Source organism: Psammomys obesus, unplaced genomic scaffold (assembly GCF_907164565.1).
Source record: "Psammomys obesus unplaced genomic scaffold, mPsaObe1.curated_primary_1811, whole genome shotgun sequence".
Taxonomy (NCBI): Eukaryota; Metazoa; Chordata; class Mammalia; order Rodentia; family Muridae; genus Psammomys; species Psammomys obesus.
This window is the reverse complement of record NW_026596117.1, coordinates 14,952,743-14,971,009: the sequence shown is the minus strand read 5'-3', so window position 1 is coordinate 14,971,009 and position 18,267 is coordinate 14,952,743. Positions and strand designations below refer to the sequence as shown.

Genomic DNA, 18,267 nt, shown 5'->3' with positions numbered 1-18,267 from the left:
ACTTTGACTTCCCTGACAAGTTTAGTGTGACATTTTGGCCACCTTTGTTGAAATCTTTCACCATAGAAATTTCAACCAAGACTATGATGTCTTTATACAGCATCTAATGCTTTTTCTAGACTAGTATTTAGCATCTTTGTGCCAACATCCTTCCCCACTATTTCTTAGGGCTCCATGTGCCTTACTATGTTCCTTTACTCATCACCCAGCAATAGCAGACACTGTAAATTCCTCTATAAACATACAAATAGGATAAACCCACTAAAATCAGTACATCTAAACAAACTAAGCAAAAGAGAGGACCCTAACTAAAACGGTCAATCCCCACCCTGAAAGGCAAAGAGTATGGACATCAGAAGAAGAAGAAAACAGGAAACAACCTAGGAACCTGCCACAGAGGGCATCTGAAAACCTCTGCCCTGCAGATGCTGAGCCTGATGGCCAACTGTCAGGCAGAGTGAATGGAATTTTATGTAAGAAGTGGGAAATAGCAAGAGCTGGAGAGGACAGGAAATCCACAAGGAGAGCAACAGAACAAGAAAATTTGAACACAGGGAACTTCCCAGAGACTCATACTCCAACCAAGGACTATTCATGGAGATAACCTAGAACCCCTGCACAGATGTAGCCCATGGCAGTTCAGTGTCCAAGTGGGTTCCATAGTAATGGGAAGAGGGACTGCCTCTGACATACTCTGATTGGCCTGCTCTTTGATCACCTCCCCCTGAGGAGGGAGCAGCCTTAACAGGCCACAGAAAATGACAATGCAGCCACTTCTGATGAGAACTGATAATCTAAGATCAGAAAGGAGAGGAAGACTTCCCCTGTCAGTGGACTTGGGGAGGGGCATGCATGCAGAAAGGGGAGGAAGGGTGGGATCGGGAGGAGAGGAGGAAGGGGCTTATGGGGGGATACAAAATGAATAAAGTGTAATTAATAATAATAATAATAATAATAATAATAATAATAATAATAAAGTATCAAAATATGTTGAGTAGATATTAAATATATGAGTAAATCGTATTAAAATTCAGCAACAAAATCAACTTCTGTACACAGAAAATAGCAAAAAAGAGTTTCACACAACAAATCTCAGAAAACATGTAGTTGGCAATAAATATAACCCAAAGCAGCAAATTTAAGTCTACCTGAAAACTAGATCACAGTCATTTATTCTATGCAGATCACACTATAAGAGTTAATGAACTGTTTAATGAGTCAATCCTGGATATAAACTGATAACCAGAATGAAATGCATTTGCTCTCCTGTTTTGTGCATGTGCCTATAGAAACTATGACTATATGATTACCACCAAGAATGAAAAAATAATCTTTTGGATCAACTTCCTTACATTCTTGCCATTTGATGTTGCTCCAGAAAAGCATGAGACGCGTGATACTAACCTACCTCTCCAGTAGCAAAGTGGAGAGACAGGTGAGCCTCTTTTCCAGGATGCTTTGAAACATGTAGCCAGAGGCTACAATGGCTTGTTTTACAGGACTCTTTTCCCTCCTCTCAATCATCTGAAGCTATCGTTTATTGAAAAGCTGACTTTCAAAGCACACTCTAGAACAGCTTTTCTGTACAGCTGCAATGCTATTTAAAACTTCCATGAATATCTCCACAAAAACCAAGAAAAATTTAAGCTGAAATCATGCTCTCAGGAAGGACATAGTAGAATATGACCCTAAGGGAGAAAAAAAAATTAGAAAAGGAAGTCTGGTTGTTAATTTAATGAGTAAATTATACAATCAAACACATGACTTTTCCTCTGAGGTAGACGAGCACCTAAAGTTACTAAAGAAGTCAACCTTCAGGCAACCTTATTAGCCTCTGGTAGACACTTGCAGACTGTCTTTAAGCCACTACTTAATAGGCTCCAGAAAAGTGAACAAATGCCTCACTTTCTGCCATGATAGGATTAAAGAATAAGCACTAAAAGCAATTCACTAGACACTAGGCACATGGTCTGATGCAGCAGTATCATTGTGAAGACCCAAAAACCGAATCCTCATGACTATACCAGTTAACCTCAAGCCCTTATTTCCCACACCACTTCAGGGGATGGGGCTCCAGTAACCCACTGGTGATTCTAGAAACAATTATAGGATGCTTTAATCTCATGCCAGCAGTGATATGATCTTCCTGTGGTGATCAAACTATCCCACTTCAGTCCTTTAAGATCTCTTCACCTCGCTGTGTAATGTTAATACTTCCTTAAATCTCATCAAAGTGAAAACTTTTAAAATGTGGCCTTGTGCATTGCAACCCACACGTTCCTTGTTTAAAATATTCTATTGCAGTCCTGACAAATGACCTGACAAATGAAATTATATTCGATACCAGTCACTATTATTTTGTGTTTTGGAGCTATTTATTCTGAAGCTATTGATAAAAACTAGCTGATTACACCTTTGGAAGATCTCAGAAATCACTGACCAACGAAAAAGCAGCATGAGAACTGTTTTGTATTCCAAATGTTTTGTATACCAAGTGTTATGAAAGTAGTATGGCTCATTTTTGCTAAATTTTAGCTTCTTATGTAATAGGGTCTCAAAGCTGTGACTAAGTGGATGCTTGGTAAAGTGTTGATTCACTTCAAATAAAGAAATGGCACAATATCTGATGGCTATGGCAGAATGATTGTAATATATAAACAAGAGGTTCGTGCAGCCTGATGCCTTGCATGGCATCTGGCACAAACAGAGCATTCTACAAAAATTTCTTGATAGAATGTATAAATGGATGAGCACAACCTGGAGACCCCAGTGCTTTTAAAAGCACTAGAGGTCCACATAATTGTCTTAACTCATCATTTCATCACAAACCATGATTAAAGAGCCCATCAGATTTAACCAAATTTAATCGTATTACAAAGCCTTGTTAAATTAATAAATGAAAATGTAATGTCATTTTGAGCTCTTGTTATACTGTGAGAGCCTGCTGGTCCCTTGGTTTAAAAATACCTTTCTAGGAGACTGAAAGCTGCACTCTTTTTCTCATGTTGTTCTTTCCTTTGTTTCCGTAGGAAACAGTGACTTCCAGGGATCCAAGATGACACAACACAGATTGCCACCCTGCAGTTGCCAAGGAGATAATGTATGTCATTCCTACAAATAACATGTTGCTCATGCCTTCATTTCCTTTATCTACCGTTTTAAGGTTTTTTTTCACCTGAGCTGAATGCAAATAGTTTTCAATGGGAGCTGATGGAAACATTTCTTCTGAAAATCTCTGTTTACCCCCTCCTCCCAAGGCATTGATCACATTACATATGCAGCTTCTGGAAGGTCTGGACTTATTTTATGCCGATTTTGGAACTGGTGATTCAGCAGTTTTCAGCGAGGAGGGGGACATCCTGAATACTGTCTGCCTGTGTTCTAAGTAAAGGTCCAATTAAATCCACACCTGGCACTAACATATTCCAGTTTGAAATGGCCTACCATCAAAGCAGCTGCACTCAGTTGAATGTCAGTGGAAAGAGGGAAGCAAAGGGAGAAGAAGGGAAGGAAGAATATAGAAGAAGAGAAGGATGAAGAGGCAGGAGGAAAGGAAAGAAAATGAAGAAATGCTTACAGGTCACTTGCAGTGATATAGACTGAACATCTTTAAGACAGTTTAAAAAAATAGTAAAATTGAAGATACTGGGTGACATCCTAGTTAGCAAAGGCTGAGCCCATATTTCAACCCGGGCATAGGATGATGGATAGGAGGTGTTTCCTCATGATTTAGTGCAACATAACCCAATCACCCCAGAACAGAGGACAGAAGGGATAGGGGCCCCTGTTATTGTTGGACTTAACTATAAAGCCCTCGGGCTGTCTCATGTTTGGGGTCAAAATCACCCCGAAGACATCTTCAGTGCCTCAGAACTGAATTTTGGTTTGTCAGCTAGACTGTCCTACAGTAATACTGGAAATAGTAGCATCAAGTGAATGGTTATTACAAACAGTGCTGGGCATAGGCATTTGAAGCCGTAGCCTCACCATCTTATTTCATTACTTTTCTTAGTGTTTACGGAGAACTTTGCCTTAGAACTGTAAAATATTCTACCTGTGACTCTAGATAGGACTGAACTCTGAAGCTGCTCAGCAATAAGATTTGCACTGAGTATCCAGTCATTGCTTCAACCACTAAAACAATCACAGTCTTTATCCCTTAGAAAGCTATCAAACTATTATCGTAAGCACAGAGACCCTCAGCTAGAGAAAAACGGAATATTAATGACATGAAGAGAGAACACTGAGGAGCAAACACAATCATCAGACTGTGGAGAGCATCCAAAGGAGAGAACAGGAACAACTGTGGTGAGCTGGTGAAAAAGAAGCAAAGAATTGTGTCTCATTGCTTGCATTACTGGGAGGGTATGATTGCGATCATTCTACCGTGCTGGTAGACTGGCCCAGAATGAACATCCATATGCTTTATTTCATGTAGCAATCTTTGAGATGATGCTCCACAATGAATTCAGCTCACAGAATAACGCTAAATCAGGTCTATCAAGTAAAACCACAAGCCCAGCAAAAGGGTTCATCCCAGAATGCAACACGTGGGTTCATAGTGATCTCTGGGAGTCCACTGCATACTGTTATTCAGGCCAGCAAATAGGATTAATCTTTTTAGGGTCTCCTCCGTGCTCAATAAAACATTCCTCGAAACGGAAGCACTTAGTGAGCAAGGCATCTCTCAGAAGGACAAAGACCAGAGATGTGCCACAGAATTCCTCTTCTCACATTCATTGTCTTGACTTTCCTGTACTTGTCTTGCCTCAAAAAAGGTTAAAAAAAATCTATTCTGTTCATTTGTCCTAAATGAGGAAAACAATCTAATTTTTCTGAGAATAAAAACCTTATGTTTTCTGTCTTACATTATAAAACATTTTGCCTGCATCTTATATAATCACTATCACACAATATAACTGTTGAGAGCACCCTCTCCCTCTCTCCCTCCATTCCTCCCCCTGCATGTGAGAGAGAGAAAGAAAGAGTGTGTGTCCGTCTATCTATCTGTCTCTCTCTGTATGTCTCTCTCTGTCTCCTTCTCTGGAACTTAGAACTGCTATGATTTCTGCAAGTATGACTGACTAGTCACACTAAATGGCTAAAAAATGACTGCATAGCCATGAGAAAATTAGTTGTGGTACCTAATTATCCTAAAGTGTCTCGTGGGTTTCCGGAATCCTCTATTAATTGAAATTTTTTTACCATTAACTCTATTATAGTATAACATTACAGTCACATAAATCTGTATTACTGTTTGAGGTTAAATACTTCTTGCAAGTTTCAGTGGTCAGGGCAGGACACTTCTGCCACAACAAATGTTAAACTGGGTTGACCATAAGGACAGAAGTCATAAATTTGAACACTTGTAGATGTGCGTAAAAAGATGGCATATTCATTACATGCTAATTGAAAAATGTTCTTTCTAATTTGCTATGAATCTGAGAATCATGTAGAAAAATTATTTTGATCAATAAAATGAAGATAAAATATGCCTATCCGTATTCTAGCTCATGATGTATTGATACATTTCTTTACACACATTTAAGGTAATGCATAGATAAAAATAATTTGCTGTTCTACAATAACTATTATTCATGACAGACATACAATCCTGAATGATTTATGGAATTTTGAAAGATGAATATAATTCATAAAGAAACAGTTGGAAATTAAGTATAAGTAATACAAATGAAATATTAAATGTTCTAAAGAATTCATTTTTAAATGAACAGAAAACAAATAGGAATCCCTGTATAAAAGTCTAATTCTATTTCTTATGAATTGCTGGAGGATACTAAAATAACTTTCTGTCAGCAGCTCAGGTCCCCATTGACTATAATCTATTTCAGTCCCAAAATGTATTCTTGTTCTGTGGATAATAGGTAACCTCACTGATGCCATTTTTAGAGCAGCCCCATTAGCAAACATTAGGCAGACAGCATGTGAACATTTTTCAGGATCGGCTGGAGCAAAGTGGGTTTCTTGCAAAAGCAGCAATAGTGAGCTGAACACATGGGAGAGTGCCCACTGAAGCTCGAAATTTATACAAACCTCTGCTGCTTCGAGTCAAACTAAAATAAAGCGACTTACAAACAGTCCTGTGGAGAACTGTAAGATGCCCACAAAGGATTTGCTTTCCTCTGCTCCGGGCACACTGAGTGGAGCTCCAAATTTATAACATTTCAGTTGTATAAACAAACAACAAAAACAAAGCAGCCAACTTATTAGTGCTAGTAATTATAATCAATGAAATTAGCAAATAATTAGTTTTGCTGCTATAATTAGACATATGGAAGAAAATAACTGTCAGTCATATATGCCTCATCTTTACTTCAAAAGACTGTCATCAACCACCTATTTATTTTAACCACCTGACCACGAAATTGTGGCATTTTTATATAGTTTCAACCTATAAACATAGACTTTCTGTAGGAAAAACAATCCCCAAAAACTCATGTTTTCATGGAAGAATCAACCACTCAAGGTCAATTACATCTGATGTTGTACACTGACCAACCACTACCATCCCTAATGTCAGCTAAAGAGATCCTCGAAGAAAGGAAATTTCAGGTTACTCAGTGGTTTCCAGCTCCTGGCTTACTATTTTAGAAAAGCCCATTTAGGGTCCACAGAGGCCTCCATTTGCCACCTTCCAAGTAAAATGTTGATCAAATCTGTTCTTTGAAGATCACCACAAAAATCTTTCTTCATACAAACCAGAGAGCATATCTGTGTGTTCTAAGAATAACTTAACCAGAGTAATTCACTGACTCTAGCTTCCTTCTCACCAGCACCATTCTGTGGTGGAAAGTAGAGATGATAGCCCACATACTCAAATTAAAGCTCAAAGCTATATCTAATGGGAGAACAAGGATAACACTTGCTTCATATGGGAGAGTTAAAACAAAACAAAACAAAAACAGGTGGCTTGATGTTAAAAGGAGAGTCACCTAAATTTCCTTCAGTTATCCCAAGTCCTTAGGTAGGTCTCAAAAAAAAATCAACAAAACAAAACAACAGTGTTGGAATAAACTTAACTGTAATCTGTGATATTGCTTTGACTCAAGACTTTGTGTTATTGTTAGTATTTTGAAGAAACAGCAATTGTTTCATTCATCTTATTTATTTATTTATCTATCTATTTATTTATTTATTTTATTGACTTAGTCAATAAATACTGAGGTATTAGGTTCTATGCTAAATATTAGTCTTAGTTGTAATAGTCTTTTAAAAATATGCCTGATAGACTAACCTTCCATTTAGTCATATGGAGAGGCCACCTCGTAACCAAACAGGACTACTGGTAGAGAGAGAGGAACATCAACCCATTCACAAAAACTTCTACCCAGAATTTACCTTGCCTACAAGATGTGCAGGAATAAAAATAGAGAAGAGATTGAGGAAATGTGCAACCAATGCGTGGCCCAACCTAAGACTCACTCCATGGGAGAAAGCCAACCCCTGATGATATTAATGATGGTATACTGTGTTTACAGACAGGAGCCTAGCATGGCTGTCCCCTGAGAGGCTCTTCCCAGAAATGGATCAAAACAGAAAGTGGAGTCACAGCCAAACTGTGATAAACTGGGTAGAGTGTAGGGAGCCTTGAAGAAGAGTAGGGGTGTGTGTGTGGGGGGTGTAGGATAGAATGACCTAGAGGGTACAGGAACTCTGCAAGAAGATGAAGAGTTCAAACTAATCTAGTCCCATAGGGGTTTGCAGAGGCTAAAGCACCAACCCAGAACCATGCATGGACTAGATCTAGGTCCTCTACACATTAATACCCAATGGTCAGCTTAGCCTCCATGTTGGTCCCTAGATAGGGTATCGGAGCTGTCTCTGACATGGTCTCTGTTGCATGCTTTTCAATCACTTCCCCCTGGTGGGGCTGCTTTGCTAAGACACTGTGAAAGAGGGCATACACAGTCCTGATTTGCTTGGATATGGTGGGGTGAGGTTGTGGTGGGGTTGTGGTGGGATTCCCCTTTTGAGGGGCAGGGAAGGGGGGATGGAGGGATAAAGGAGGGATGGAGGGGAGGGACTGGGAGGAGAGGAGAAAGGGGAGTAAGATTGAGATGTACAGTGAATAACTAAATAAGAAAACGTGAAAAAAAGAAAGAGGATTCAGCTTTTTTTAAACTAGAGACAATAACATTTGTATACAAAAATTGGCTTTCTGCTCTTTGTACAGAGTTCCCACTGACCTTTGACAATTTGTAAATGTTAATTCTCAGGCAAAGCACCAAAGATCTGGACACAGAGAAAGTGCAAACATGGCCAAATGTGGGAAGTGCACATTTAAGATCACCAAAAAGGACAATAAAAGACACTTTGAGGAAGCCTATCATACAGCAAGAGATCTGAGAGGGGCAAATGTCTTGTGGAGTCAGCTATAAGGAAAAATTAAGTCAGAGTCTCATACACAAGGTATGTGAAAAATTCTGCCTTCTTAAAACTGTTGGAAAATTGACCAAAACATATAATATTTGTCTTTTACAAAGACATTTTTCTTACATAATATGCTCTAATTCATTTAAGTGAAATGAAATAAGTAATACTCAAACTGATGTATCTTGAAACTGCTAAATCATCTGAGGCTGAGCAAAAAGCTGGAAATTCAGAGATGTATATTATGTTGTGGGAAAATTAGCTCCTCAAAATAGCAAGGAGAAAATTGGCAGCTTAGTCAAATAAACCAGAAGGAATGAATAATTTTACTCAGTAGCTTACAGACTAGAACTTGCTGCAAAATAGATCCAAACATTGAGAGAAGTTTGTTTCAAGCGTTGTGTACTTTAAAGCTGTTTCTTTTTCTACCCCACACAGAAGCGTTGGTCTAGCCATATTGTTGACAGAGACGGGAAAAGGTCAAATAAAAATTACTTTAAGTTCATACAGAGTTTCCAATGAGGAAGTGTGGTTCTTTCACGGACTGCCTCCATAGGATTTATACCTTCATTATATAAATAATGAAATCAGTAGGAGACACTTCTTGAGCACCTGATCGATGCTCAGCAGCTGTGCTGGAATCATTCAGAAAAAAAGTAATAGAGTAAATTGAGAAATAAAAACCCTAACACCATGCTAATAGTTTATAAATTATATGGCAATTCTAAAATGATCCTTCCTCTACTCTATGAATATCATAAGTCAACTAATGATATTTACAGTAATGAGCTGGCTCATTTCTGGGCTATTCTGTTTCATCTGCTGAATATCAGTATAATGCAAGATTCACCATCTAAATTCTCCTGACAGCCACCATGCCCTAAAGTCCAGTGTACTTCTCCCAGTGTCCTCTGTTTCTTACTTCCGCATTTCTCTCTGTTATCTTTATAGACATTCTCTTACCCAGTATAGCATAAATTCTGTAAGAGAAAACAGTCCTGTAAATATTTTTCATAACATTCCCTTGATTATACATTAGAGATAAATAATCCTTATTGGACATATGAATGTATATAAAATAGTTCAAGTCAAAGTTCAGAAGAATACTTGCTCATGTTTGTTTTTTTAATGTTTTTAATTTCAAAAATAACAACGAATTGTGGGTTACATTATCTATGATTTATTAAAATTGCTATTCAATTAACGGATGACCTTTGGCTTTGACAAAGTCTACACATATTTCATGCTATACTAGAGTTGGGGAAGGTGCATTATGTTTCTGTGACTTTGGTAAACTTTGATTGGCAATATCATATTTATAAGTGGGATAGAATTTCAAAGGAAGACTTACATTTTTAACAATGTGAACATTAAAATAACTTTCAGATACATCAGAACTGAGGTGGGATAGAGTATGTGAGAAGAGGTAGGATGGAGGATTTCGGGGGTTTATAACTGAAGGGCAGCAGTCTGTACTAGTTTCTGAGCATATATTTGGATGCAGTGTGTCTGGCTTAAAATCTTGGCTCTGTTACATAGCAGCTGTGTGACTTTGGGCAAATCACTTAGACCTGTTGGAACTTCAATTTCCTCATCTATAAAAAGGACTGCTGTGAAGATTATATGAGAATACACATATAATATATTATATAATGTATCTTTTATAATGTATAGTATATTATATATAATGTATGATATATGACATATAACATATAATATATAATGCTTAAAATATTTATCACACATGGAAAGCTCAGTATAAGTGATATTTTTATTGCTGGTAGAACAGTATGAATTCCTGGTGTATGTGTAAATATAAACTATTTAATGATACCTGATTCAATGACCCCAGAAAAATTACCCTACTTCTAATCAGCTCTTGGCTGTCATATGTAATAAACTACATCCATGTCAAAGAACATAGATAGCATAGTGCGTTAATTCAGATTGGGCGAGCATGTAGTGACACAGACAGCTTAATTAGAACAGACTGAGATCTCCTAGTTTACATACAAAAGTTAACAGAGAAATAGAAATCTAAGTATAGGGTTTTGTGGTCAAACTAACACTGAAGAATTTGAAATGGAGACAAAATACCATTTTGTTTGTTTATACCTAGAGAGAGGCAGCAACATTCACCTAAAATTATCTATCTTTCTGATACCCAACAGACAGGGCTCAAAACCAAGTCAACCATTTAGTACATAATTTACACAATTCTATCCAGTAACCATACGAAGAGCTATATCTTTGTCAACCACAAAGTTAGGTGCATAATAACATAATTTGCCTTACAGTTTGTTGTGAAGATTAGACATACCATATGTATGACAACCCCCAAAATGTGTCACATACAGTAAGCAATTCAAGAAATGTCTATGGGGGCCAGAGAGATAGTTTGGTGCGTAAAACACTTTGCCGCTCTTGCAGACGACCTAGGTTCAGTCCCAGCACCTATTCAGCAGCCCAAACTCATTTGCAATTGCAGTATGAAGGGCTGTAATGTCCTCTTCTGACCTGCTCAGGCACCAGCCACACGTGGTCCACATACATAAATATAGCCAAAATCTGCATACCTATAAAATCAATATTTTTTAAATGAGGTTGATAATTATCACCATAATGGTGCTAATGCTGCTTTCTCAATTTGTATAGTTAATACATCTCACTACTTTTTCAGTTACCAAGTTATCTGTAAAAACAGAGTATATAAAAGAAATGAACAAACTTGCTATTAACTCAAATCATTTTTATTTATACCTGTATCACATACATTTTTTGCTCACTGTGATACATTATGGTGGCACATTCCCTAGTTCTTCTTTAAACACTAGCTAATATATTCAACTTCCTCCTGCACTGTTAAATTTATGGCATATTCATCTCTGAAGAAGGAAATCGCCTATCTTCAGTTAGGATGCTAATGATGGTATTTGTCTCTCCATGTGATATTATTAACATCAGCTACCAAAATATACATAATATTATTTCAGTAAACTACAACGACTGACTGCTTTTCTTTTCTTCATCATTTGAATGCCTTGATTCATAACTCTTTTTTTGCATTTCAAAGACTAAGGAGATGTCTCAGCTTAACTGTCTCTGATATAATTCTTTATTTGACCTTTCTGTCTTTCCACAGTAGGTCATTTTTTATTCTAAATTACTTGTTCAATATTTAGTCTCCTCAGTATCTTCATACCTATAGAAGGAAAAAAATCATAATATCCCCAACATAGCGACACTGAATATTTGATCTATAAACATATACATAATTATATCAGATTCCTAGTATATAATTGATTACAGTAACTAATTAATATTTTGCCAGTATTTATGAAGTTCTAGGGTAATTGTTTACACCAAAATCAGTGTGCTTGACTTGTGAAATACATTACATGGATGATGTTAATTGTTAGGTTGTTCACAAGATTAATAGTCTGGCTCTAAATGGACTAACACTGTGGATTTTTGACTTTGACTCTTCAGTGACTGACTGTAATAGGTGCTTTATTCTATGCTTGTAACTCATAAGTTGAGATGTGCACTCATACATGAGGAAGGCATGACTGCACATGAAAGGAAATAACAAAATTAACACAGAAGACAAGATACATCACCAAAATAGTTCAATGTTTGTATATTGAAACAATCACTCATGACCTAAAGAATATTACCAACCACAGAACGTTTTGTACTTAAGAAGATATGAGTTTGGGAAAGAACTTAGCTAAATAAGACTTGAAGAGTGTCATAAAACACTTGCCACAAACATGCCTAATGTCAAATGAAGTGACAGTACTAATCTATGTCCTTTTTAAGTTGTCAAGGTACCAGATTTTAAAAGAAGTTAAGATATGAAAGGAGTAAGAACAAAAGGAAAGATACTTTGTGCTTCTTTGTGGCATTTAGTCTAAACTATTTAAAGAACAGCATTTCTAAGAGGGGCTTTTAAGCAGCATTTCTTTGAGGATGATTGAAGTTAAGACTTGAAACTGACCCATTTCTGCACACTTTAGAAATGGAATGAAGCTTGTATATTACCAACCACCAGGAAATCATCGCATTTAGCACATCACAGATTCTGATACCTGTGAAAGTGAAATGACTAAAGTGATCAAAAGTTACTTGGCTATTCCTTTCCTCGCCTTGAATAGCTGTGTATGGATGTTATTTCTTTGGCTTCTTTTCTAAGTGTCTTTTTCAGTACTCTATTTCTGTCCATTAGCTAACTCCAACTATTGACAAAAGTGCCTCAGATTTGAGGCACAGTATAAACATGAACTAGAAAGTCATGCTGTGGTGCATAAATATGTACAATTATTATGGTCAGTCACAAGGATAGAGAGAAAGAGATGGCCCATACTTTTAGAGCACATACTGTTCTTGCAAAGTACACAAATTCAGGTCATGAAATTGAGAGGAACTTGTTAGAAAGAAAAACAGGTTCTTTGTGAATTGATGCTGATGGAAGATGGTAACAGGACTTAGAAAATTATCAAAATACATTACATACATTGTAAAAGTGTCAAATAATGATAAACATTTTAAAATTTGAACAAAAGACTAACATGGGCTTATCAATGTCTATGTCTCTTTTATATGTACATGTTTTATACATGTATGTTCTTGTATAAAATGTATACCTACATATATATGTACATAACTACATTCTAATATCTGTATTTTATTTAATAAATGCTACACATATACATTATAAAGCAAGGCCTTCACTAAAGCACATCTGAAGCAATTTCAATATTGCATTTACCATACTAGATCTGAATTATCATGACAACATGCTGGAAACATGTTTCTTCTTTTTGTAAAATATCCCTTGTGAGCTTGTACCTATGTAGCATATATAAATTACATCATGTAAAACCTGACTTACAAGCTCAGTTAATATTAGCCATTGCTGCTAGTTTTCATAAGATATAGCATGGCAGATATAGAGGCCAGATTAAGGGATAGATCTCCTGGATGTGGAGTTTCAAGCAATTGTGAACTGCCTGATGTGGATGCTCGGAATTGACTGGAGATGCTCAATGAGAGAAATATATGCTTTTAACCTCTAGGCCATGTCTCCCATCCATGACTTTTTAAATGTATATTTAACACTGTTAAGAAAGCTTTCCTGGTTGCAATTCTATAGTCACTTATCTTTCAGATCATTCTATTCATTCAAATTGTCCACATCCATGAGAAAGTGGATATGTTAAGAAAGAGCAGTAAGGATATGGGAGAACAAAATCATGAGGTTGTTATCCAATTCACACTTTAGGATAGAGCCAAGGGCAGAATTATGGCAATGGGGAGCAGAAACAAAAGAGATGTTTTGTGCCCCTTAAAATATCCATAGGTATACTTGAGCCATTGACAGCTACTATTACATTCCAGAAATTGGCTTTCTCTCCTTTTATATAAATATTCCAATAACCTATAATCTTTTCAATTTTCAGAGAAAAAAAAATAGTCACCATAAGCCTTTGCCTGGCCACTAACAGTCCAAGTGAATCAAACTTCTAGTGAATCCTAAAAGATCTTAAACAGCAACAAATCAAGTAATCCAATTAAAAAATGGGGTATGGAGCTAAACAGAGATTTCTCAATAGAGGAATGGCAGAGAAACATTTAAAGAAATGCTCAACGTCCTTAGTCATCAGGGAGATGCAAATCAAAACTAATGGCTAAGATCAAAAACTCAACTGACAACACATGCTGGAGAGGTTGTGGAGAAAAGGGAACCCTCCTCCACTGCTGGTAAACTTCCATAACCACTTTGGAAATCAATCTGCTACTTTCTCAGACAATTAGGAACAGTGTTACTTCAAGATCCAGCTATACCACTCCTAGGCATATATCCAAAATTTGCTCAAGTATATTTTGAATATTAGCCCTTTACCAGATGTAGGTGAAGATCTTTACCCAGTCTATAGACTGTCGTTTCATTCTATTTATAGTGCCCTTTGCCTTACAGAAGATTTTCAGTTTCAAGAGCACCCACTTATTAATTGTTGATCTTACAACCTGAGCTGTTAGTGTTCTGTTCAGGAAGTTGTCTCCTGTGCTGATGAGTTTGAGACTCTTCCCCACTTTCTCTTCTAACAAACTTAGTGTATCTGGTGTTACACTGAGGTCTTTGATGCACTTGCATCTGAATTTTGTGCAGGTAGTTAAACATGTATCTACTTGCATTATTCTACATGTAGACATTTCAGTTAGACCAGCAACATTTGTTGAAGATGCTGTGTTTTCCTGTTGTATGGTTTTTCACTCCTTTGTCAAGAATCAAGTGACCATAAGTATGTGGTTTTATTTCTGCATATTTTATTCAAGTCCATTGATAAACCCAGTCTATTCATATGCCAGTATTATGCAGTTTTTATTACTATTGCTCTGTTGTATAACTTGAAGTCTGGGATGTTGATATCTCCAGAAGTTCACTCAAAAAAAAAAAATCACATGATCATCTCATTAGATGCAGAAAAGCCTTTGACAAAATCCAACACTGCTTCATGATTAAAGTCTTGGAGAGGTCAGGAATAATAGGCTCTTACCTAAACATAATAAAGGTTATACAATGAACTCAAGAAATCCAACACCAATAAACAAAATAACCCAATTATTAAAAAAATGGCACACAGAACTAAACAGAGAATTCTCAACAGAGGAATTTTGAATGGTAGGGAAGCACTTAAGGAAATGTTCAACATCCTTAGTAATCAGAGAAATGCAAGTCAAAACCATTCTGAGGTTCCAACTCAAACAGATAAGAATAGCTTTCTGAGACTGATATTCCAACGAAGGACCACTCATGGAGATAACCTAGAACCCCTTCACAGATGTAGCCCATAGCAGCTCAGTCTCCAAGTGTTCTCTAGTGTTCCCTAGTAAGGGGAAATTGGGCTGTCTCTGACATGAACTCAGTGGCTGGCTCTTTGATCACCTCCCCCTGGTGGGTGCAGCCTTGCCCAGACAGAGGAAAACAATGCAGCCAGTCCTGATGAGACTTGATAGCCTAGGGTCAGATGGAAGAGAAGGAGGACCCTCCCTATCAGCGGTCTAGGGGAGGGGCATAGGAAGAGAAGAGGAGGAGAAGGTGTGTTGGGAGGAGCTGATGGAGGGAGCCACAGCCAGGATACAAGATGAATAAATTGTAGTAAATTTAAAAAAAATCAAAGGAAAAATAGAAAAACAAACTCAAGCTATAACACATGCTGGCAAGGGTGTGAAGAAAGGAGAACATTCCTCCATTGCTGGTGGGAGTGTAAACTTGCACAATCACTTTGGAAATCAATCTGGCACTTTCACAGAAAATTGGGAATAGCTTTTCCTGAAGACCCAGCTATCCTTCTCCTGGATATGTATACACAGGTGATTCACCATACAACGAGGATACTTGTTCAACTGTGCTCATAGCAGCTTTATTCACAATAACCAGAATCTGGAAGCAACCTAGATGTTCCTCACCCAAAGACTGGGCAATGAAACTGTGGCACATATACACAATGGAATGCTACTTGCTACTAAAAACAAAGACATCATGAAATTTGCAGGCTAATGGAAAGAACTAGAAAAGATCATCCTGAGTGAGGTAACCCAGACTCAGAAAGATGCACTTGGTATGTACTCAGTTATAAATGGGTTTTAGCATCTGGTACAGGATAAGCATACTATGAGGCACAGACCCCAAGAAGATAAGTAACATGGATGATTCAAATGAGGATGTATAAGTCTCACTAGCAAGGGAAGATAGAACAGACAGAGGTAATGGCTGAACACTGTTAACAAGGTAGGAAAGGGGGCACAAAGAGTTAACTGTGTGAAGGTCAGATCTGGGGAAAGCAAGAGCGAGAGGACAGAAGGCCTTTTGAGAAAAGTGAGTGTGGGGGCATCTGTGTAACAAGCTGGGGTCCTAAGTCAGGGTAGGCTCCAGGGAGAATATGAGGGGCACTCAAGTCGAGACTCCAGTAGGAGAGGCCCTAGAGACTGAAAAGGACACCACCTAACTAGACTCTTCTCCTGTTAGGGGGAGGGGAACACCAACCCACCCAAATATAACCCCAAATATACCCTGCCTACCAAATGTACAGGGATAAAGATAGAACAGAGATTGAGGGAACGCCCAACCGATGCCTGGCCAACTAAAGACCCATCCTGCTGGAGAATGCCAATCCCTGAAACTATGAAGGATACTCTGCTAAGTTTCACACAGTAACCTGACAGAGTTGTTCTCTGAGAGGCTTTACCCAGCAGCACTTCAAAACAGATGCTAAGACTCACAGCCAAACATCAGGCAATGCATAGGGAGTCTTCTGGAAAAGTAGGAGGAAAGAGTAAAAGGACTGGAAGTGACAGAAACTCCACAAGAAGACCAACAGGGCCAACTAACTAGGGCCCAGAGGGGCTTTCTGAGAATGAAGCATCAACCAGGGACTATCATGAATTCAACCTAGGCCTCTTACAAAGATATAGCAGATAAGCAGCTAAGGCTTCATGTGCGTCTTCTAGTAAGGGAAGTGGGGACTGCATCACTTAACATTCACTTAACATCTTTTTTATCACTTCCCCCTGGCAGGACTGCCTTGCCAGGCCACAGGGGAAGAGGACATGCTCAGTCTCAATGCAACTTGATGAGCTGAGGTAGGTGGGAAAGGGATCTCCCCTTTTTTGAAGAAGGAGGTAAAGGGAAGAAGGGAGGGTAGAACCGGGAGGGGAGGAAGGATGCAAAGGATGTAAAGTGAATAAAAAATATTTATAAAATAAAGAAAAGGAATTGATGTGTGCAGGGGCCCTAGGTCCAGATCATGCATGACTGGGTTAGTTGTCTCTGTTGGTCTTCTTGTGAGGCTCCTGTCCCCTCCATGTCCTTCCATTTTTCTCCCAAAAGTTCCACAGGACCCCCAGAATTCTTCCCCATGCTTGGCTGCAAGTCTCATCATCTGTCTGGATCCGCTGCTGACTGAAGCCTCCCAGAGAACAGTCAAGTTACGCTCCTGTCTGAAAGCATAGCAGGGTATCATTATTAGTACCATATTAGGTTCTCTACCGTGAGGTGGGTCTCAGGCTGGGCCAATTGTTTGGATTTTCCCTCAATCTTTGTTCCCTTGTTACCTCTGCACTTCTTGCTGAGGGTCTACCTGGTCTTCATATGGGACTCCTGGCAAGAGTGTGTGAGGAAGCACTGTTTCTAACATAGACTCCATTGCCTGTTTTTGGATCACTTCCCCCTGGCAGGGCAGTCTTTCCTGGCCTCAGGGGATGAAAATACGCCCAGTCCTGATGTGACTTGGTGTGCAAGGGAAGGTTATTACAGGGAGGAGGGTCTCCCCTTTTCTGGGGGAAAAAGGGAGAGGGGAAGGGGGAAGGAGAGGAGGAAGAGGCCACCCTTAGGATGTAAAGTAAATACATTACTATATTAAAAATAAAGAAATCTTATTTCTCATCCAAAAACAGGAAATGACGTTATATTTTAGCATACATATATGAATAAACAAGTTTTGGCTGTCTGATTACAATCTCTACTGAAACTCCAAACCATGGATTCTTAGAATATTTTGTTTCAGCAATCAATGACAAAGTATCATTTTTAACACATTCTATTTCTGTACTTTCTTCTCCCTATGTATCTGCCTCCCAATTTGTATCCCCTTAATATACTCTCACCCTATGAAGTTATCCTTGTCACTGAGGTCAAGCAGGGACTGAACTCAACCTTGCACTAAGTCGTTTGTCACTGTCTTTAAAACATGGGTACCTTGAAGTAAATTGCCTTACAGATCTGAATCACTGCACGGATACTCACTATAGAGGACATGAACACATGATGAATACTTTGATCAGTTTTATTTTAAAATCACCCTCAAGGCTGAA

At 38.2% G+C, this 18,267-nt stretch overlaps 1 protein-coding gene across 3 annotated transcripts in view; it reads right to left on the bottom strand.

Moving 5' to 3' along the window:
• The window catches only part of Gabra4 (gamma-aminobutyric acid type A receptor subunit alpha4), a 99,172-nt gene that overhangs the window by 38,090 nt on the left and 42,815 nt on the right, over positions 1-18,267 (bottom strand). The window contains exon 9 of one of the 3 annotated variants that reach the window (XM_055629439.1): positions 10,833-10,967. The exons of 1 other annotated variant lie outside the window; for it this stretch is intronic. In XM_055629439.1, coding sequence (XP_055485414.1) covers positions 10,833-10,967 — 135 coding nt within the window. Of the gene's footprint in view, positions 1-10,832; positions 10,968-14,815; positions 14,952-18,267 lie in introns of those variants that run through there. One more of the 3 variants, XM_055629440.1, reaches the window with a different exon arrangement.